This window comes from Anabrus simplex, chromosome 9, assembly GCF_040414725.1.
Source record: "Anabrus simplex isolate iqAnaSimp1 chromosome 9, ASM4041472v1, whole genome shotgun sequence".
Taxonomy (NCBI): Eukaryota; Metazoa; Arthropoda; class Insecta; order Orthoptera; family Tettigoniidae; genus Anabrus; species Anabrus simplex.
This window is the reverse complement of record NC_090273.1, coordinates 86,569,677-86,592,484: the sequence shown is the minus strand read 5'-3', so window position 1 is coordinate 86,592,484 and position 22,808 is coordinate 86,569,677. Positions and strand designations below refer to the sequence as shown.

Sequence of the window (22,808 nt, the reverse complement as noted above, 5' to 3'; positions counted from 1 at the left end):
AAACTTTGTCTATTATATACATGCCCTTGGGCTGACAGAATGCATCCTTGGGTTGATTAAGCACATGTCTTAAGTATTGCTTATTCTGTTGAATCGAAACCCTTTTATACTTATGTACAATCGTGAATAGTAAAATTTGATAAATAAAGCTTGCGTGATAATTATAGTAAAATATCATGTTACATCTTTATACCTTATTGCTAAAGTGATATTATTTTAGGCAAAATATAAGTACGTGTTAACCTCACATTAGTGTGTTTATGTAAAAATATTTTATAGAGGTTAACACGTACTTATATTTTGCCTAAAATAATATCACTTTAGCAATAAGGTATAAAGATGTAACATGATATTTTACTATAATTATCACGCAAGCTTTATTTATCAAATTTTACTATTCACGGTTGTACATAAGTATAAAAGGGTTTCGATTCAACAGAATAAGCAATACTTAAGATATGTGCTTAATCAACCCAAGGATGCATTCTGTCAGCCCAAGGGCATGTATATAATAGACAAAGTTTTGTAATTTTAATTTTAACACAACGCTTAGAAATTTGTAAGTTTTTAGATAAGTTTTCACTGAAATATTATGAAACAATACATCATGAAGGTCTTTCAGAGGTATAAGATAGAAATGCAAATGTGATTCTGATATAGCTGAGGATGACCTATGAAGGGTCGAAACTGGTCCTAGATTGTAATAGTTTACAAGAAAATAAATGTATTGATTAGGTGGAATTTTTCTTTCCTTTTATGAAGATTGGTAAATGTCAATACGGAAAATGAAATTCATAAATCAAGATGTATCATAACTATACCGACAAAAGAAATCAGGGATGCTCTTCGTGTTATGTTAAGAACGCTGGTCTAATCGGAATGGCGGAGGAAATTTATTTTTAAGAAAATGAGGTTACTTTGTTACTTCTGAGGATGCGATTACAACACTTTCAATACCGAGTACCTGAAATGGAACGTTCGTGGTAAAAACTGCATTTAAAACCCATCATTAGAAAGTAAGTAATACATGATAGCATAGCTAAATCTTTATCATCGTAGGCTATTTCCCAAGATCAGAAGTACTACTACTACTACTACTACTGCTACTACTACTACTACTAATTATTATTGTACCGGGAGGCACACCCCAATGCAGCGCATTTAAATCTAGCACTTAAAAGAACTCCTCTACTGCTGAAACAGTGAAATTGAAACTACACCTACTTAGAACTTTACTCAGAAGATGTCACCACAGAAATCTGATGTAATTTTGCTATTGTGAAGTTTCCTGTTCTGTGTGAATTTCTACTTGTTTTGTTTGCCATTCATCAAGAAGTTTGGACATTCTTCCACAGATGTCACTACTAAAAACTATGATGATGCACCCTGGTGCGAAGGGAAAGAACTTTTGATTTAAAGAAGTTTTATATTCATAAGGTTGGGTTGTTTTTTTTACTGACTGACGTTCATTCATTTTTGGGTTGGCAAGATTTTTCTTTTCTTTCCGCCATTTTTTGAATCCAACCAATCAATAATTTCTGGAATTAATTTTCTATCAATTACAGTCTTCTTCTTCAATTTTGAGTGTAACTCTTAAATTAACCAATAAAATCGAAAGGGTGTGGCTGGTTTATTCATGAAAGATCTCGAACCTTCCCTGAGGGTTTATAAACCACGGCTTTTCACGTCTCTTGGCCAATAGGGAACATGCATGATCCGGGGTTTTAATTAAAAATATGATAATCTGATTCAAAATTTCATGCAGAATTCAAAAATGTGATCAGAATGTACAAATAATAACTCCAAACGTGATAAAAATCTACGAAAATGTCACGTCACGCAAGCACGCGATCTCATTGGTCTGACGTCATCGTACAGGTTGACTGAATTAGCAGACGAAATAACACATAGTGTGCTGTGAGAAGTAGGATACACTTCGCGTATTTCTACTTTACGTTAGTGTCTAGTATGGTTAAATTCGAGGTCTATACATTGGATAATAATCTGAGTAGTATATTTTAGACTTAAAATGAATCCTGCGCAGACAGTGAGGCAGAAAACTTATAAATGGTGTAGAGTTCCGATGTGCAATAGCACATCGCATACCATACCAAACAAATTCTACCAATATATCTTGGCATGGGACAGTTATGTATGTCTTTATTGAAGAGCTTAATTGGTAAAGAAATTTAGGCTATATCTAAATACTCTATAATGTAACAAAGAATAGGCGTGTATATCATGAAAGGAAACAACGTGAATTTAACAAATGTATAACTCTACACAAAACCAATGCTTGTCTGTTGGGGTCTTATAAGTTAACAATGCTCAATTATAATAATTATCATAATATTAATGAAATAAATAACATAATTGCACACAGGTGAAAATAGTGATGTAGGTGTTTAAAATATTATCCAACTTAGCCTAAGTTTTAGGTTATACAAGCCAAGTCAATAAACCGAAGGGTAAAAATACCGCGCGAGTTGGCCGTGCGGTTAGGAGCGCGCAGCTGTGAGCTCGCATCCGGGAGATAGTGGGTTTTGAACCCCACTGCCGGCAGCCCTGAAGATGGTTTTCCGTGGTTTCCCATTTTCACACCAGGCAAATGCTGAGGCTGTACCTAAGGCCACAGCCGTTTTGTTCCCATTCCTATGCCTTTCCTGTCCCATCGTCGCCATAAGACCTATATGTGACGGTGTGACGTAAAGCAAAAAAAAAAAAAAAAAAGTAAAAGTCACAGCACCCAAAGACATTCCTGTATTGAGGACTAAAATGTCACCAGGACACTTTCTTTCCTGATATGTTCAGCTTGTTAAAAGCCAAATGTAATTAATGTTATTGGCTTCACGCCCCGCTAACTACTTCTACGATTTTCGGAGACGCCGATGTGCAGGAATTTAGTCCTGCAGGAGTTCTTTTACGTGCCAGTAAATCTACCGACACGAGGCTGACGTATTTGAGCACCTTCAACTACCACCGGACTGAACCAAGTTGGGGTCAGAAGGCCAGCACCTCAACAGTCTGAACCACTCAGCCCGACTTGTGAAAACTAGATGAAGTCATATTTATCTTTATCATGTTTAACTTTTTCCCTCCACAAAGATATTTAATTCTCTTTCATGGGCCCTGGAAGTGGGTAGGCCAGTTGTCCCAACCATAAATATATATTTTTTTGGGAATGATAGATTATAGCCCTATAGTACTATGATCTTTCTTTCTTTCCTTCTTTCTTTCTTTCTTTCTTTCTTAATCAGTTTATCCTTCAGGGTTAGTTTTCTCTCGGACTCAGCGGGATTTCACCTCTACCACTTCAAGGGCAGTGTCCTGGAACGTTGAGACTTTGAGTATGGTGATGAAACTGGTGAGGAGGGCCATTACCTCGCCCAGGCGGCCTCACCTGTTATGCTCAACAGGGGCCTTGTTGGAGGATGGGAGGATCGGAAGGGATAGACAAGGAAGAGGGAAGGAAACGGCTGTGGCCTTATGTGCCTGGAGGAGAAGTAGGAAAATACGAAAAACCACTTCGAGGATGGCTGAGGTGGGATTCGAAACCCTTCTACTCAGTTGACCTCCCGAGGCTGAGTAGACCCCGTTCCAGTCCTCGTACTGTTTGTTTTCAACTTTCATGGCAGAGCCGGGAATCGAAACCGGGCCTCCGGGAGTGGCACACATTAACCACTACACCACAGAAGCGGACTAGTACTATAATGCTACCTATATGTTTATGTTAGTGCTGAAATCCGATTTCTTACTTTACTAATGCTGAAAGCCCGAAAATGTAATGTTATTCTTTAATAGGGGAATCAGTCTAGAAGGAAATGTTGAAAGTGATGTGATATCTATCCACGTTCGTTGTTATCCTAATACTATGGGTTACAGTACATTGCACGTATATAAAAGACGCCACTTACAAACTTGCTTGTTATCCGCGAATTTCTGCGGCCACAAAAGTCACATTTTTCAAGAATGATGACATCTACACATGGTAGATTGTCTGACTGTGCTGTTTCGAACCTTTCTTCTGTCATTTCGAAGATACTCGCGATCATGAATAATAAACAATCGGCTTTTAGCAACGGCTGATGCACAACGGCTGGTAGAGCTCCATGCGGTACTGGATCGTGACGTCACAGCGCGCCGCTTACGTCAGAGGCCGTTTCACTCGCCTTGCGGAAAGGCACTATTAAACATTTTTTTAATGGTAGAAAACAAGGCAACATACCACAATGTAATACGTTTACGTACTATTTCATTGGTGTACTTTTCAAAAAAAATATTTTTGAAAATTATGCATGTTCCCAATTGATCGTCAGCTAACTAAGTGTGTGTGTCAAAGCAGGAGGCGGGAGGCCTCTCATCAGGCAGCAGTACATCGACAAGGTAATAGCCACATAACATCTTTCTTTCTTGCTAACTCCACAGTTTAACGGAACTTTAACTATGTAACCAACTTTTCTAATATGTAAATCTTCTTTCGGCTAATGTAAAAACTTATAAAAACTTTGACTGTAAATCGGGGATAGAGTGTGATGTACCCTCTCGAGCTCCCCTTCATCTTGGTTTGAGGGGCCACGTTTTTGTAACCTTTCATTTCTGCAATGTATTAGAGTTATTTCCATGTGTGCAACCTCAGTAGTTTGGGAATAGCCCCTGTTTCGCCCGTCGGCCAAGCGCCCTCATCATCATCATCATTTCCCTTTATCCAGCTGTAGCCGGGTAGGGGCAAATATGGTTCCTCTCCACTTTCTTCGGTCTTTCCACCACTCCTCTTCCAACACTGTGTCCCAGTCCAGGTTTCTTTCTATAATGCTGCGTTGGATGGTATCCTTCCATCTCAATCGTGGTCGTCCACGGCCTCTCCTTCCTTGAATTTGCATTTCCATCACTTTTTTGGCATTCTTTCGTCGCTCATTCGCTTTATGTGCCCAAACCATCTTAGTCGGCTCTTCTCTATTCTATCATTCATTTTTTCCACTCCAATTTCTTCCCGGAGTTTCTCATTCCTTATTTTGTCTCTTCTACTCTTCTGTATCATACTCCTCAAGAATTTCATTTCGGCTGCCTGTATTCGACTCTCATCCTTCTTTGTCATTGTCCAAGTTTCTGCTCCGTAAGTTGTTGTGGGTACGTAATACATCTTGTACATAGTATCCTTTGCTTCCATTGGCACATCTTTGTCCCATAACATATTTCTTACACTATGATAGAAACAACTTCCAGCTTGAATCCTTTTACTAATCTCAGCATCCAGTCGAGCATTCTCCATTAATTCACTCCCCAGGTATTTAAACGTTTCCACTACTTCCAGGGGCTTGTCTGCAAGTCTAATCTGACCTTTCCCTTCTTTCTCCCCTCTAGTCATAACAAGAGTTTTACTCTTTTCTACATTTATTTTCAATCCACATTCTTCAATCTTCCCATTCACCACATTCAACTGTTCTTGAACCTTCCTGTCGTCTTCTCCCCAAATCACAATATCATCTGCAAATAACATCATGTTCATTTCTCTTCCTCCATATGCTGCTTTTGCCCTTCTCATGATGTCATCCATTACTATTGTAAACAGGATTGGTGATAGAACACTTCCCTGTCTCAGCCCACTAGTTATTTTGAACCAACTTGTCCTGCCAACTTGTGTTTGCACGCAACTACAACATTCCTTATACAATGCCATGATCATTTTTATTAATCCCAGTCCAATTCCTTTTTGCACCAGACTGTCCCAAACTTTCGTCCTAGGGACACTGTCATATGCCTTTTCAATATCAATGAATGTCATCACCATATCATTCCCGTACTCCCAATGCTTTTCCATTAGTTGTCTCATAATGAAAATGGGCTCTATTGTTGACCTTCCACTTCTGAAACCAAACTGATTTTCCTGTATCTGCTTCTCAACCCTCAACCTTATTCTACTTTCCAGTATCCTTTCCATTATCTTAGCGACATGGGATATTAGAGTAATTTCCCTGTAGTTCTTCAAAACTTTATCACCTTTCTTGAAAATTGGGATGATTATTCCTTTTTGCCAATCCTCAGGGACCTCCTTATTATCCCAGACATTCCTGAGAATCCGATATGTCCACTGCAGGCCTACAGCTCCAGCTGCCTTTATCATCTCCACTGAAATTTCATCTATTCCAGCAGTTTTTCCATTTTTCATCTTTCTTGCTGCCATTTCAATTTCATTCATTGTAATTTCTTTATCCATTTCTTCGTCAACTAATTGCCTTTCCTGGTCGTCCACTGAATGACTGTCATCCGTTCTTATGTTCAGCAGCTTCTGAAAATACTCTCTCCATCTATTTCTTATTTCTTCTGGCTTTGTTAAAATTATGCCACCTTCATCCTTCACAAATCTGGTGTTTACTTGATCTCTCTTTTTGTTTCTTAAGATACCATACAGTAATTTCTTGCTGCCCTGCGTATCATCTCTCAATGTCTGTGTGAATAAGGCCCAGCTTTTCCTCTTTTCTTCCTCCACTACTTTCTTGGCCAAATTCTTTGCCTCCACATATTTTCTTCTACTTTCTTCAGTCTTAGATGTTTTCCATGCTTTCCATGCCATTTTCTTTTCCTTCACTTTAATCTTTACCCTATCATTCCACCAGTGTGTTTCTTTGTCTTTCACATTTCCTGATGTTCTACCACACATCTTTTCTGCACATCCAACCAGTGCTTCCTTAAATCTTTTCCATTCCTCTTCAACATTCCCCACCTCTGTCCTGGGTACCAAGGGTATTATTTCCCTTTGAAATTCTTCTTGTATGCTTTTCTCCTTCAACTTCCATACTTTAATTCTTTTCTCTCTTCTTAATTGGGGTTTTTCAATCTTTCCAACTTTCAATTTTCCTATCACAACTCTATGATCTCCACCAAAGGCTTCTTCAGGCATGGCTGTTACATCTACAAGGTTCTTCCGGTGTTCTTTCTCTATGATTATATAATCAATCATGGTCTTTGTCCATCTGTCTCCCCAGCCATACCTTGTAATCTTCTGACTGTTCTTCTTCCTAAACCAGGTGTTTCCAACAATCATTTGATTCCTCATGCAAAAATCCACCAACAACTCACCTCCTGGATTTACATTTCCATATCCAAAGGGCCCTACAACATCTTCCTTTCCTTGTCTTTCCATTCCAACTTGTGCATTTAGATCTCCCATCAATAGCACTTCCTTATCTTCTATCTGTCTCTCCACTTCCTCTAAGAAGTCTTCTAGATGTTCATCTATGCAACCAGTTTGTGGGGCATACAACTGAAATAGATCTTTCACGCCATTTTCAAACTGGAGTCTCATCATCATCATCCTATCGCTGACGTACTTTGTATATTCCAGATATTCTTGGATTTCTCTTCTAAGTATGATGGTCACTCCATTTTTTGCTTCAGGTCCTCCGCTGTAATACAGCCTGTATCCTTCTCTCAGAGGGATCTCCCCTGTACCCCTCTTCTTGGTCTCGCACACTCCAAGTATGGCCAAGCGCCCTATAGGTTTTTAATTTTTTTGGAGCGCAGTATTCGACTCCATTCAAATTGCATTCGGGCCGTTTATTTAACCTGTTCTTTTTCACTAAGGCCCTGTAGGTTGGGTACTAGATACCTCTGTGTAATTAGATTTCTATTTGTAAATAGTGCCTTGTAAGGCCAGAGATTATTAGAGTTTCATGCTATGTTGCCTTGAGTAGGCTTGGAGAAAACAGAGCACGTTAGCTCTTTTTCAAATGTTGTAAAAGTGCCTCTGGGAGGCCGGATATTGTAATTTAGGGAGCAAGTTCTCCATGTATTAGGGGATTTCTGCCCTTGTATTAATTTGTGCTCTTTTGTAAATTTGAGCTAGGAGCTCAGGAAAGTAAAGTGAGGGCTTGAAGCCCACAATCTGTTTATACCATCAATCTTGTCTTTCCTAGACTTGTTTAATGATTGCTACTTGTACCTGTAAAACTTTTTAAACTTAAAATTTTTGAAAATATAACCTTCAGTTTAAGTTTTAAAATTCATTCTTGACATTGTAGTTAGACCCATTCATCCCGGGACCTTCTTTCACCTCTGCGAACCACGATAAACCCCGGAACAATTTATTATTATTATTATTGTTATTATTATTATTATTATTATTATTATTATTATTATTATTATTATTATTATTATTACTACTACTACTACTACTACTATTATTACAATTTTGTCTTATTTTAGACCGCAAGGAACAACTGGTTTACTGATTCGTCTCTTTTTCTCCTCCCAGCATGTTTTCATCCTTGACTGTTTTATTTAATTAGATTACAGAACTAAAAAACTATTTGTGATTGGCTGTTGCTTGGTTTGATATTTAGTAGCATACCATATTTACTTGTGTGTTTTCCCCACTTTTTTTTTCCTTCACAATTTTGAGGCAAGGAATTCACAAGAGGGGAAATTACGTGACGTTTTCTAAGTTCAAGCAAAAATTGTTGGGACATTTTAAAGAAAATACGAGAAATACTGACTTATAGGCAAGAGATGTTAATAAGTAACATACTGTATATTAAATTAGGTAACTCAACAAATATGTGCATAGAGGTACTGTATTATGCTAAAACTTGAAATAATATTTGGTAGGTTGCGTTGTACTTCTGTGTTGCTTAAGGAAGAGAGAGTGTTACGAAAATTTGGTTATGTTTATTTGCTCCTGGCCTCAAAAATGGTGGACACCGGCAGGGGATCAGTGTTTTACTTGAACTCAGTGCTGTGATGCCTGATGGGACAGTGAAGACAAAAGAGTGATGTGTAATGGCGGTAGCCATGTGTATGTTTGTGTCGTCTTGTAGTAAATAGTATTTCTTATCGCTGTGGTTAATACTAGTTCGGTGAATTAGTCCCTTAACGAAACGGAGAGGTCTGCTTTTGGCTTTAACAGCGCACTGTTGAGACTTAACCATATTAGGTATGTTATTGGTCCTGTATTGACTTGTCTAAATCTATTGAAGAAACTATTTAAAATAGTTTATGTTGGGTCCATCTTGTCAATACACTTTTAATGACAGAAAATTATTTGAACATGAATTGAACATTTGATAAAATAAATAATTTTCAATCATTAAAAGTGTATTGACAAGGTGGACCCAACATGAACTATTTTAAATAGTTTCCTTAACAGATTTTAACAGCGCATTCGTTCTACTGCACTCAACAAGACCAAAAATGCCCGTTCTCTAGGAGAATATCGTAATTGCTTTGGTGATTTGCGCAACCTTAGGTCTGAGCGTAAGTTAAACTTTATGCTTTATCTGGAAAGTGTAATTTTTGCAGTCATTTCTCGCTTGACAGTTTGCTCTACAGCTGGGAACTTCGGACATTTGTCCCGCAAGCAACTTGAGAGCTGGTCAGCTGATCGGCCTAATGCACGTTGGATAATATAAGCATTCCTGTTACAAGTGACGAAGCAGAACATGAATTGTCATTGCCATATGTGGTGACTATTGACTCCAAATGTTTATACACTAGCGTCACACTAAATGCATTGTAATCCTGGTCCTGGTGTTAATGTGTGTGTCAGTGGATCAGTACTTCAACGAGTTGTATCGCCAACGGTTTTATGCCATGTGCCCTTAAGTTTCTCTCATAACGCAATGGCGACGAAACCGAAGGAGTGTTATCTCCAAGTGTTAAAAGATACTTATAAAACTGAATTTCCATTCGTATTACAGTCTAGTAGGGAAAAACTATTTTGCTTTTCGTTCCTTGCGTTGTTGCGATAGAAATATTTCTTGTAGCAGAAACACTGATATTGCAACTCAAAGCACTATGAAACACAAAGGCAGCGCTAGTTGTTAAGAGAAGAACAAAAAATAAAGTACTTACTCTTTTGGTGGCAAGAAAAACAACAATGCTGCCATCCGAGGAGAATATTCACGGCGCTCATCGTAGAACATAACCTCTCATCATCATGTTCTGATCACACGAGACAACTGTTTAGAAAAATGTTCTCAGACTTTGATATTGTGAAGAAGAATGCATGTGCCAGAACTAAAACATCCGTCATTGTTAACGAAATAGCCCGTGATGCAGATTCTAATATGATACAAATTTTTAGGAGTGCACCTTTCACAATATCCACTGATGGAGCAATGATACAGGTAGTGTAGTACCGTAGGTTACCGGCATATCATGTCGTGATGTAGATGTCGATTCCCATAGGGAACCTAAAATATTTGTCCTGAATGAGTAAATTTATAATACCAATATAATGGTCCATTATTGGACATTATAAATTTTCCAGCTAACTCATTCTTGGTTGCCTGCGTTTCGCCCTCATGTGCTAAGTTAGGCTCGTCAGTTGGGACTTAGCACACCACCCAAGACGCAAGGCTAGTGCATACCGTGGAGGCCACTGCATAGGTTATTTGAAGCCACCAGCAGTGCCAATGCACTATGAGAGCTATGTCTTATTTCCGAAAATAGATGCCTGCCTGGCCATCAAATGATGTAGATGTTGATTCCCATAGGGAACCTAAAATATTTGTCCTGAATGAGTAAAGGCAGGCATCTATTTTTGGAAATGAGACATAGCTCTCATAGTGCATTGGCACTGCTGGTGGCTTCGAATAGCCTATGCAGTGGCCTCCACGGTATGCACTAGCCTTGCGTCTTGGGTGGTGTGCTAAGTCCCAACTGACGACCCTAACTTAGCACGAGGGCGAAACGCAGGCAACCAAGAATGAGTTAATTGGAAAATTTATAATGTCCAATAACGGACCATTATATTGGTATTATATCATGTCGTGTCGTGTTTCAATAAAGAATTGAAGCTGATTAAAATCATTCACTATCTATGGAAAATTTGGAAATTGTAGTGCGTGACAAGTTACAAAGAAACATTTAATTTTTTGTCAATTTGATCTCAATTCATACCCAAACAACAAAGACATACGTCCTTTTCTCTTTCCCTCTTTCACCCACACCATGGTAAAATATACGTGATGAAATCCATCATTTTTTTTAATTGTCCAATTTTTTTCTGACCGTTGGCAGTTGAGCAAAACGGGGGTGAGAAAATTATGCACAAGAAAATATCATTTGTTTCTCGGTCCAAAAGAAAAGAGCGGGAAATATGCAACAGAGGTAAATATGCAAATAAAAATGGTATTTTCCAATGAACTTGGCTTGAAGGTTTTTACGGTAAAGTGCTGTAGTTTGTGGTAAAACTGAATTAAAAGCATCAAGAGTTTAACTCTTGTAATTTATGCAGGAGTTTTTGCAAGATTATAAACAACAGTAAACACATAATATTGCATTACTATCGTGTTAATCCAAATTTTTGATAGTTTTTAATAAGTTCCCAGATTTTCTTTTTCCTGTACCATTTTTTTCCTTTCTTCCTCCCCCCTGCAGTCCCTTCACAAACAGAAAACTGAGGTTCCACTTGTACTATGTAGTCTCGTAGAAAATTACTTCTAACGTGTAAATAAAGAGTTTTGGGACCCATGACCATATAAAATATTTTCTAAGTGTGAGGAATATGTCATGAAAATTTGGCCATACCTTATTGTTACATCCTGTATAAATGAAAATTTACTTTGGTTTACTTTTCAAATATTTCTTGTCTATCATAGTATCACACAAAAATGCTTGGGGTGGAACTTCGAGAAACTTGCATTTTAAGTGAATGGTAAGTGTGATTAGATACTCAACTACTCTGTTAGATACACAACAAAAATATCATAACATTCCTAATATCTCCCTTATTATTAGCCTTATCAAATTAGTGGTGTGTTTTTTATTATTATTATTATTATTATTATTATTATTATTATTATTATTATTATTATTATTATTATTATTATTATTACAAGTCGCACCAAACAGATATGTCTTATGGCGACAATGGGTATAATAAATGTTACTAATATATCTCATCAATCTCCTGAACATTTTCTTTCAGAAACGCCCAGTGCTCACCTCCACTGCGGGTGTACTTGAAAAAAGCTGCACCACCTCAGACAAGGACAAGAATTCACATAAATAAGATACCATGCCTTAGTGCTGGTCAAGTTGTACTGGGATGGAAAGGGAGGATTAAGGTTGGCAGACGCACATTTCTTCCTGTCAGAGTCATCCCAATCTTCGAGTTTATCACATATGGTTGTTGTACCCAGCTGAGCAAGCCTGCTGAAGGTTGTATTTTTGCATCGCTGGATGTGCTTAATGGATTGACCCAAAGTGTTTCAAAGCCTGCTCCTTCTGAGTAATAATGCTTCTAATAGCTGTACCATTATTTTGCTGAGGAGAGCTGAATGTTTACCACCATCTGCTTACAGGTCAATGTAGCCCATACTATGAAAGAAGTTCAGTAAAGCTATTTCTTCTAAGAATGTTACTGGTGCTATTAGAAAAACTGTCTTTATTGATATCTATAGCTAATGTTGAATATCCTACAGTCCCAACTCACTGCGAAACACTAAACGGTCAACAAAAATATAAATCATAAACATGCAATGTGATTACCCAGTCAACGACAGGTACAACAGCTAATAGGAGAATAATATGACAGTTACTGTACATATCTACTTGACAGCTGAAGGCCCTTTGAAATGTAATTTCTGAACCATCTAACAACATGTCTAAGCTAAGGAAAGCATGTTAGAAAATCTTTACAACAGATGTCAGGGAAACAAAAGTGAGGCATTATCAAATTTTCTACATGTATCAACCAAGTTATCAATGTTATGTATTAATATCCAAGACTTATATAAATTTATGAGATCGTAAGAAACATGTAGAGGAAAAGAAAAAAAAAAATCCAAACCCTGGTCAAGGATGAAGATGCGAGCACTTCAGAGAAATAATTCTATTACTATCATCCACAATGTACCTCTTTAAGGAATATGAAAAAATTCTACTCATTTTAAGTGACCTCTTACAAGAAGTAAGATAGTGAAAGTAAGATCTACTATCAAATTATAGGAGGGTGGTGTAATAAAAGATATTTTGTCTTCTCATCAAAAATCCAGCGATTACTACTTTAAATCTTTCAGAATCAATCTTGTTGTTTCTCAACAAACAAAATAACAGTCTCTTCATTACAATGTTACTGCAGGTGAATCAAATCAACTTAGTTCCTTTTAATATTCTGGAAACAAAATAGAAATGGGTACAAGTGCTTTTTCACACACAAAGCCAAGAAATCCCAAAAAATCTTAACATTCTCATATTAAAGTAGGGAGAGAAAAAAGTTAACACTTCCTTTACAGATTAGAAAGTAAAAAAAAAAAAAAAAAAAAAAAAAATGTTTAGATCAAAAGTCCAAAAATAGTGCTAAAAGCAACGTGCGTGGATTGATCCTGATAAGACTAAAAAGAGAGAGATTATATAAAAGAAACACAAGGCAAGCCCCTACCCCAAAAGGAACTTGAAGAAGTCTTCGGGATGGTGGCTTACCCTTGTTCACGTCCGCACCTCTGTCACACAGAAACTCGACCATCTCCTGCGTCCCGAATGCCGACGCCCAATTCAACAGTGTTTGCCCCACATCATCCATGAAGTTCACTTCAATACCTAATATAGAAAACATTTTACACAATGTAATACAAATACAGTGAAAAGTAGAAATAGATACTGAGAACTAAAATAGATTTTGAAACCTAAGAGTCCAGAAACAGAACTTCACGCAAAGTGCAAGGATGGATCTTGGAACAAGAACAGAACATTTTACAAGAATTTTGCACTTGAATTTCCCACTTGTAACAAATTGACCATTTGTCACAACTCATAATGTTAGAGAAAATTTTCTCACATACATGTAATTTAATGTGAGAACGTAAAAATTAACATTGAAAATACAACAAAACTACATTGTAATATATTTTGCTGCAAGAGAATTTGTAATTCAAGTAAACTGGTTTCTTTAAATTGTCTGTAAATACTCTCTGGAAAATTTCACATTCTTAGGTATATATCAGATAATTCCTTCCTTAAATAATGCATCATTCTTCTCTAAAGGTAAGTATCAAGTCAATTACTACAGATCTGCATTTAGAGCTGTCACCCATGTAACACATTCCCAATGATCAACTGTCTACCTAGTCTTTTCTTAAATGCCTTCAAAAAATTGGAAATTTATCAAACATCTCCCTTGGTAATACCAATCCCTAATTCCTCTTCCTATAAAAGTCAACTCCTCACTTCATTAATTTTTTATATAATCATTATCATTATCTTTAACTAACTCTCTGCTTAACAGTTTGCCTTCAACAATGCTGAGTTATTGATTCCTAGGTCATTTCAGGTACTCCTGAGTAAAACCCATTTCCCTCCATTTTCCTTCAATTTACACCACATGTCTTCATTTCCTTGAAAAGCTTAAAAAAGAAAAGAGTTTAATTAAAAGTATAGGACACTATTATTTTTATAAATTGAACTTTTTCCAAGTACATTGAAACCCCAGCAAAAGAGAATAAAAGTTCCCTGGAATATATAGAAAATTATAGAACTACTTGCTGTCTGTTACAGAAATTCTGACACCAGAGATTCCTTATTACCTCCAGAATCAATGGCTTCAACTAGAGCATCTGTATCTTTGCTTCGGATACAGTCTATTAGTTGACGATGAGACTTTTCACCAGCACTGTCCATCCGACGCAACCGAGGCAAGAGCTGACCAGCACCAACACATCCCACTCCAGACCGGGACAAAGCCTTTCGACCCTCAAACAAAAGGACTAGCAACAAGTCTACCAAGCGCATGGAATCCAAGGAACACCTATAAAATAAAATTTTAAAAAGAAACATCAACAGAACCAAAGCTGTTCAAATAATGTTACAAAATGAAGTAATAAATTCAAATAAATATAGCAAAATCCAATCTTTCCTAATATTAATAAATACAGTATTTCAGCTTACCTCTCATCCCCCTTTAAAGCTTTTTCAATGGCATCAGGTAGTTCTGATCTCAATAAATCCTGTTGAGTAGAAGAAAAATAGCTAAGTGAAGATATAATAGCTCTAACACGAACAAGTCGAACGTGCTTTATAGGGGACAGAAAATCATATCCCTTCTACAGATACTTACGTGAGTAATACTGGGCGAGCCACGACATAATGTGGAAAGTAAACTAATAATTGTTGAAACAGATGCTGATGACTTGGTCTCTGGAGTTGTATTTGTTGCCGTCACTCCAGGGGTACCTGCGGATAGAAATCATTGGTTACAATATTATATATGACTGGTATAAAGCCAAACCAAACCAAGTTATATAACACAGTTTATTTGATAAAAATTAAGTTGAAATTTAGCCTTAACTATTTCATGGAGAAAATTCTATTCCAAACTGTACTTTTTCCACTATATACTGAGTATAGGCAAATAATCCCCGCACCACAATTTTAGAAACAGATATTTTGAAAAAAAAGAATGAATGTAATTGTATAGCTTTGTTAAATATTAATACTGAAAACCGTAAATATTATGGCAAAATAAATACATCCAGTCACCATTACCAATTTGCGAGGGTAAATATGAATTTCTCTGGAGGAAACTGATAAGTCTGTAGAAATAAACAATATTTTCTTCATAATTGCCTGGGAGACATTGCACAATGCTAGTTTTCTAACAAAACCTGAAGTCAATTAGCTAAAAAATGCGCACAAGCCCTCCACAGTTAGCCTTACAACCAGTAGTTCATAACTGTCTTGCTTTTGTTACAGCTTTCAATCGACGCATTTCACTTGTGATCACGTATCAAAAGGGTCTCTTCAGTTTGACAGCATCCTGCTTTTGATTTCTGGAAACTTCACTTTACATCCGTGAAATGCCACCAGTTACTGTGTGAACATTCAAGGCGACCTTTATTTTTCCTCCAATCACACATGGAACTCTTGTCTACATCGTTACTTTCTTCCAACAGTGCAATTACCAATTTGCTCTGCCTCTTCCAATAATACAGAGCTTTTCCTTAACTGTGAACAACCTATTAGCGAGAACTCACATAATTTATACTACTACTTAAACTAACACCACACAAAGGAAGTGATACATTCACAGCATAGTTTTTGCTTTCGGAATGAACAGAGAAGCCAATAGATGGGCGAAAATACCAGCTTTCCATATGTCAGGAGCACTGTACCAACCTCAACACAAAACACAACCTGCACTCCACTATGTTGCCAAGTTTTGAAAAACTATATGCTGGGATTATTCATGTATTTACGGTACTCATATATGCTCACTGCTGTTAGAAACAACTTAAATGTAAGAAGTCAATGATGAATAATATTTTATTTACTAAGACACTGCATGCACTTGGTTCATTATGACTGACTGAGGTCTCTGCAGATCTTTGAAGAGTCGGATAAAGTTTATGTTATGATGTAACCGCATGAAAGTTTGATAAATAATCTAGGTGTTGTTATAAATGAAAACCTAAATTGGAATGAACACATCACACGTATCTGTAACAGAGTATATGCCTCACTCCATCCTCTGAAATACCACCATAACATTTTACCGTTAAGAGGCAGCCGGAGCTGGAATGGCCGGCCACCAGCTCAGTAGTTATAACATGGGTCAAAAGTTAATAAGAGTTTTCTATAAGGAAACGGAACAAGGTAAAATTATTTTGTTTTTATAGCGCATGGTAGTCTGTGATACACTTTTCATTAGTGTGAAAGCATTTCAAAAAGAAATGCAAATATAAGTATAAAGTGGTAATTAAAATAACGAATCTCCATATGAAATTGAGCTCTGAACTGTGGTTTTCCTAAACTTGTTTTAAGTCAAGATGGTGTTCAAATTAGAAGCAAACTATACCGTAGGGAAGTTTATTTTTTTCTCTAAGGGGCTACTTTAACATATTTCAAAATTAGGGATTCTTTATATATTTAATCATGATTTTAATAAAGCTCTGCTTATTGACTTACAAGTGTCGGCCGAATTCTAGTGCTGGTAGTTCAGCCAGTTTCCGTCAGATGCCGCAGCATCACAAAGCCTTGTCCAGATTAGCTCTTATCCATGCAGGGATGTGGTGAGCGAGATCTTCAGCTGCTATCAGTCGCTTCCTCACCCTTGCTTCATAACAAGCGGCAGTGGACACGCTGACAATACTTTGTTACTCGCTAGTTGTGGTATGACCTTTCAATAGCACATTATACTTTGTAGTGTTTCATTATGCCGTTTTTATTTTACCGAGTGCAATGGAATGGCAAAATGTTTGATTTGTAATAAGACATTAAACTTTATTTAAAATGTTAACACTGGGCGAGTTGGCCGTGTGGTTAGAGGCGCGCGGCTGTGAGCTTGCATCCGGGAGATAGTGGGTTCGAACCCTACTGTCAGCAACCCTGAAGATGGTTTTCCGTGGTTTCCCATTTTCACACCAGCCAAATGCCGGGGCTGTACCTTAAGGCCACGGCCGCTTCCTTCCCACTCATACCCCTTCCCTGTCCCATCGTCGCCATAAGACCTGTGTCGATGCGACGTAAAGCAATTAGCTGTTTGGAATTGAAAGTCTTGGTACGGAATTCAAAAGAAAAGTAACCATGTTTATGAAAATACAATGGGCAACATTAGCACAACCATTAACATGTTTATTTCAAATACATTATATCTGTAAATTATCAATTTCTTTATTAATCAAGGAACTGTAAAATAATTATTTCACTAAAACTGAACCCCCCCCAGCCAGGGCTAGAATCGCCTCTGGATATGAGTTTAAATCTACGTTTGTTACTAGTGTGCACGGAAACTCACCGCTGCACTGCTTCCCTTGCTCTCAATACGAGGCCTGCAAGCAGACCTCCCCTGTTTCTGCTCCGTGGATATGTCATTGTTTGTAATACCCATTACAGCTAGGACAGATAGAACACAACCATTTCAGGAACACAACCGTTGTTGAATGAAACAATTACAAGAATATATCCGTTTTTCAGTTGCAGTGCGGTGGTGGTGGTGGTGGTAATTATTGTTTGGTTTTTTTGCTAGGGGCTTTACGTCGCGATTATTGTTTTAAGAGGAAATAAAACTAGGCAACCATCCGCTATATAACTCTAATCAGAGAGAAATGGAAGGGATCCGACACTTCGAAAAATGAAGGTATCGGCCAAGGAAAGACAAGGACCACGAAGGGCATGAAAATGAAAGACTCCATAGGCCTCCTTACGTAATACCGTCGGGGTCGGAAAAGAACAAGAGTTGATCAAATGTGGTCAGATATGATAGATGAGAGAAGAGAATATCGTCTACTGCAGCTGGTTATTCAATGGAAGATCTTCTTCTTCTTCTTCTTCTTCTTCTTATTCTTCTTCTTCTTCTTAATCTGTTTTCCCTCCAGGGTCGGTTTTTCCCTCTGACTCAGCGAGGGTACCCACCTCTAACGCCTCGAGGGCAGTGTCCTGGAGCTTCAGACTCTGGGTCGGGGAATACAACTGGGGAGGATGACCAGTACATCGCACAGGCGGCCTCTCCTACTATGCTGAACTGGGGCCTTGTGGACGGATGGGAAGATTGGATGGGACAGGCAAGGAAGAGGGAAGGAACCGGCCGTGGCCTTAAGTTAGGTACCATCCCAGCATTTGCCTGCAGGAGAAGTGGGAAACCACGGAAAACCACTTCCAGGATGGCTGAGGTGGAAATCGAACCCACCTCTACTCAGTTGACCTCCCGAGGCTCAGTAGACCCCATTCCAGCCCTCGTACCACTTTTCAAATTTCATGGCAGAGCCGGGAATCGAACCCGGACCTCCGGGGGTGGTAGCTAATCACGCTAACCACTACACCACAGAGGCGGACTCAATGGAAGATACAAGGCAAAAGAAGACCAGGAAGAAGGTGCATTCCTTGGATTGATAATTTGAAAACTTGGTTCAACTGTTCCACTACTGAGCAACATCCAAAGCAAGAATCTTTATGATGGTAGCCATCTTCTGAAAGGAGATGAACCGAGCTCGATAGCTGCAGTCCCTTAAGTGCGGCCAGTATCCAGTATTCGGGAGATAGTAAGTTCGAACCCCACTGTCGCCCTCCTGCGGGTGGGGGTGGTAGAATAACACCCACGGCCTGTCGTAAGAGGTTCATCCTCTTAAAACAATAATCACCACCACCCCACTGTCAGCAGCCCTGAAAATGGTTTTCAGTGGTTTCTCATTTTCACACCAGGCAAATGCTGGGGCTGTATCTTAACTGAATCGGTTCAGAAACCAGTCAAGCGCCAAGTATGTCATTTTTGGGAAAATGAAAAAACTGTCTAGCATCAGACAAAATGTTATGATAGGGGTTTTAATATTTTAGCTTGAAAGTATTATACCTCTTAATAATTTCTACCTAAGGAAAAATATTTTGTGCTTATTAACTATGCTGTAAAAAAAAAAAATTCCACTTAACTGGTTTCTGAAATAAACGAGTGGGATAATTATTGAATTTTGAAGGGATTTTGTCATAAACCCCATATTTGTTGAAAGAAAAACCATATTTTAATAGGTTTAGAGTGTATTGCTGATACAAAACGATGAAATCAGCAATGCCTGCTCATAATGACAAGAGGTAATCAGTCCTCATAAACAAATTCCACAGCACATTCTGTCTCTGTAGTAGGCCATTGTAAAATGCTGTCATAAAAGTGTTCATATTCCATCGGGTAAGGTTTTAAGGCATTTAGTTCACGTATCTTCTTGATATTGATGGACACCTAAAACAAACAGTAACAAAGAATAATGTAGGGCTCAGACCAGGTACTTCCTTGTCCGAGTAAGAAATGTAACCTTCTCCTTTTACCCTTGCATTCCGAATAATATTACGCGTGAGAGTTTGTTTGTCTACCACTCCTCGTTTCCTTTTTAGATACAGGTTCGTCTTCTGATTTATTTTTGCTCCAGTAGTGGCTTTACGTCGCGATGTAAAGCAACTAGCAAAAAAAGAGATGACATTTGAAGAAGCGGGATATATGAAAGTTACGAGCCTGGCACAAGTAAGTGGAAATAAAGCTAGGACTCGGCTAAGGGCTCCGTGGTCGCCAACCCAGACTCCCAAGTTCAGAGCCCATGGGGCCCGCTTTAGTCGCCTCTTACGACAGGCAGGGGATACTGTGGGTGTTATTTTACTACCCCCACCTACAGAAGGAAGGTGCAGTGCCCCTCAGTTGTTGCATTCTTTACCAGCACCGTTTCAGTGTTTCATAATGGGTAGGTATACAAAAGCGTCGTTTACAATCCTTGCATTTCTTGGAAATGAGGTTTTCCAACGTAACTAGAATAACTCACAGGTTAGATAGGTCATTCCGGTGAGCAGCGTTGCTATTGGCTAAAGCGCCTGACGTCACCGAGAGCGAGAATGAAGAGGTATTTTTTTTAGCTTAGTAGTTACTCTAATTACACTTCACTCAAGTCATGAAATACAGAACTAATGGTTATTTAGATGCTGTAACATTTATTATTTAAAACTTATACAAAAACATACGACTTCAAATCAGTCTTTTTAAAGACAAAGAGACTCGCACAACGGCTCGGTTAGAACACAGGCCTTCCGCCCATTGGCAGGTTAAATCCTGGCTCAGTGCGGTGGTATTGGAAGATCGACACGTTAAAGAACTCTTGCGAGACAACATTCTGGCACCTCTGCGTCTCCCGAAAACAAGTGATTTGATCGAATTTAAATTTTAACACAATATGCAATGGGATGTTTTATACTTTGTTTATATATTTCAGAACTGTTTGTTTCCAAGGGGAAAAAGCTGTTATAAATTTGTAAGGCCTTTTTTTTTTTTACTCAGGGTTGTTGGAAAATTCCGTTCTTGGTCGCGTTACAATCTTTATCGTATGTCCAAAGTAAACTAAACAATGCGTAAATGAATCAACGTCTGTTATATCAGTTTGTATTTTCATTGGATAGAATTATATTATGTATCACTGACTGGCCAGTACAGGAAAAGACGTGAGGCGGGGACAGGGTTGATGCACTACTTCATTTCAACATCGGAAACAGTGTCCGGCGTGCTGGCCTTTGGTCACAGGGGTGCTGGATTCAATTCCCGGCAGGGTCGGGAATTTTAACCATAATTGGTTAATGAATACTGAATTTTCACGACCGCATTGTAATCGAAACAGACTTTTAACGTATTAGGTCGTGTTACGTACATGTAGTACCAAGACTTTCCTAACTGTCTGACTAACTTTTGAAACTTATTACCCGATTCCCTGTGAATCTGAAATACTCTGGCTCGATAATGACACCTGGATAACATTCATATTCAGACTACCATAGTCTCTTTGGTAACTCAAATCCGTACGCCTCCCATCTTCCGATTCTATCTGGTTACTCTTCTGACCCTCTCTCTCATAACTCAAATTCATACGCCTCCCATCTTCCGATTCTCTCTGATTACTCTTCTCACCCCTATCACCATCGACACAACTATTAATCCTCTGCTCATCATGATCACCCCCTCTCCTCTGATACACGGCTAACATTTTTTCCCCTCTCTCTACTATACTACTTTCCCCAGCCATCATGCGCTCTCTCTCGCGTGCGCGCCCTTGCACACATTCCTCCCAAAGCCTATCAATGAACACTTTAAACTCTCCTAAATTAGACATATTATTCCAGTATACTCGAAACCATATTCTACTTTCACCGACAAAAACATTCAACAAGATTTCCAGCACGTATTCCCATTCAATAATATTATTCCTCAACTTACTTGCAAATCTTTTCTCAACTAATGTTAGAAATTCCATAGGATTAAATTGTTTTCCAGTAAACTTAGGCAAATCTTGGTCCTTATTGTATAAATCACTCGTTACTATTTCTCTTGTAATCTGACCTCTCATTTCTTGCCGTAGTACCCTCTGGCAATTCAAAATTTTTTCTTCCGCCACTCTCTCCGCATTCTCTTTCATTATTCTCAATTCTTCCTGTAATTTTTCCTCTTTCTCTGTAACCTTCTGCGACAAAGTTTCTTGTTTATTCTTTAGTTCTCTGACCTGCCCAAGCTCTTTTTCAAACGTTTCTACCTTACCGACACATTCCCTCATATCTTGCCCCACTGCTTTATGGATCTTGTCTACTCTTTTGTCTACAATCTCGTGAATTTCTTCCCGATTACTAGAAATCTTATTACTTAACTCCTTGATATTCTCTGTACATCTTCCTTTGACATGCTCAATTTGAGTATGAAGATCGCTCCGACTCAACTCCATTTCTTCTCTAAGGTCAACACACTCTTTGTTTAACTTATTTTCTAACTTGCATATTTGACCAGTATCTTAGTATCTATTTTAGAATTTAGTGATTCACTTAACCCATCTATTTTATCATTGATCACATTAAGATTTTCGTTACAACTACCAATCATTTCTTCCATTTTACTCCTTATGGAGTCACTGTTTATTACTATTTTCACTACTAATATCAATCTTTTCCTCCATTCTTTTCTGACTATTTTCACTACTAGTATCAATCTTTTCCTCCACTCGTTTCTGAATATTTTCACTACTACTTATTATTTCTTTCATCTCTTTCTTATTATTTTCTTCCATCACTGTAAATCTGGCCAGCAGCAAACTTAGAATATCTTGGTTCATTCCCCCCGCGATTTCCTTTTGAGTTTCAGTGTGCTTCTCAATTTCTGCACTTTCCTGAATTACCTCAGAAGCTTCCATCGTATTCACCTGCTCCCTACTCTGAATTTCACCTTGGATGTCCGCAGAAGCAATTACCTCGTCGTTACATGACTTGTCACTGTCTTCCGTGTCCATCTTTGGTTCACTAGTGATAGTACGCGATCTTAAATTAATCTCCCTCTTCAAATCCCTTGACATATCCCCAAAATACAAATATAT

General features: G+C 38.1%; 1 protein-coding gene across 7 annotated transcripts in view; it reads right to left on the bottom strand.

Annotated features, from left to right (window-relative positions):
• Positions 1-22,808, bottom strand: part of Ufd4 (ubiquitin fusion-degradation 4-like) — a 716,632-nt gene that overhangs the window by 388,011 nt on the left and 305,813 nt on the right. For 6 of the 7 annotated variants that reach the window (XM_067153526.2, XM_067153530.2, XM_067153527.2 and 3 more), the window contains exons 7-10: positions 15,053-15,168; positions 14,884-14,942; positions 14,523-14,743; positions 13,423-13,539 (exon numbers count right to left, since the gene is read on the bottom strand). In XM_067153526.2, the coding sequence (XP_067009627.1) occupies positions 13,423-13,539; positions 14,523-14,743; positions 14,884-14,942; positions 15,053-15,168 (513 nt within the window). The remainder of the gene's footprint in view (positions 1-13,422; positions 13,540-14,522; positions 14,744-14,883; positions 14,943-15,052; positions 15,169-22,808) is intronic. The other variant, XM_067153528.2, reaches the window with a different exon arrangement.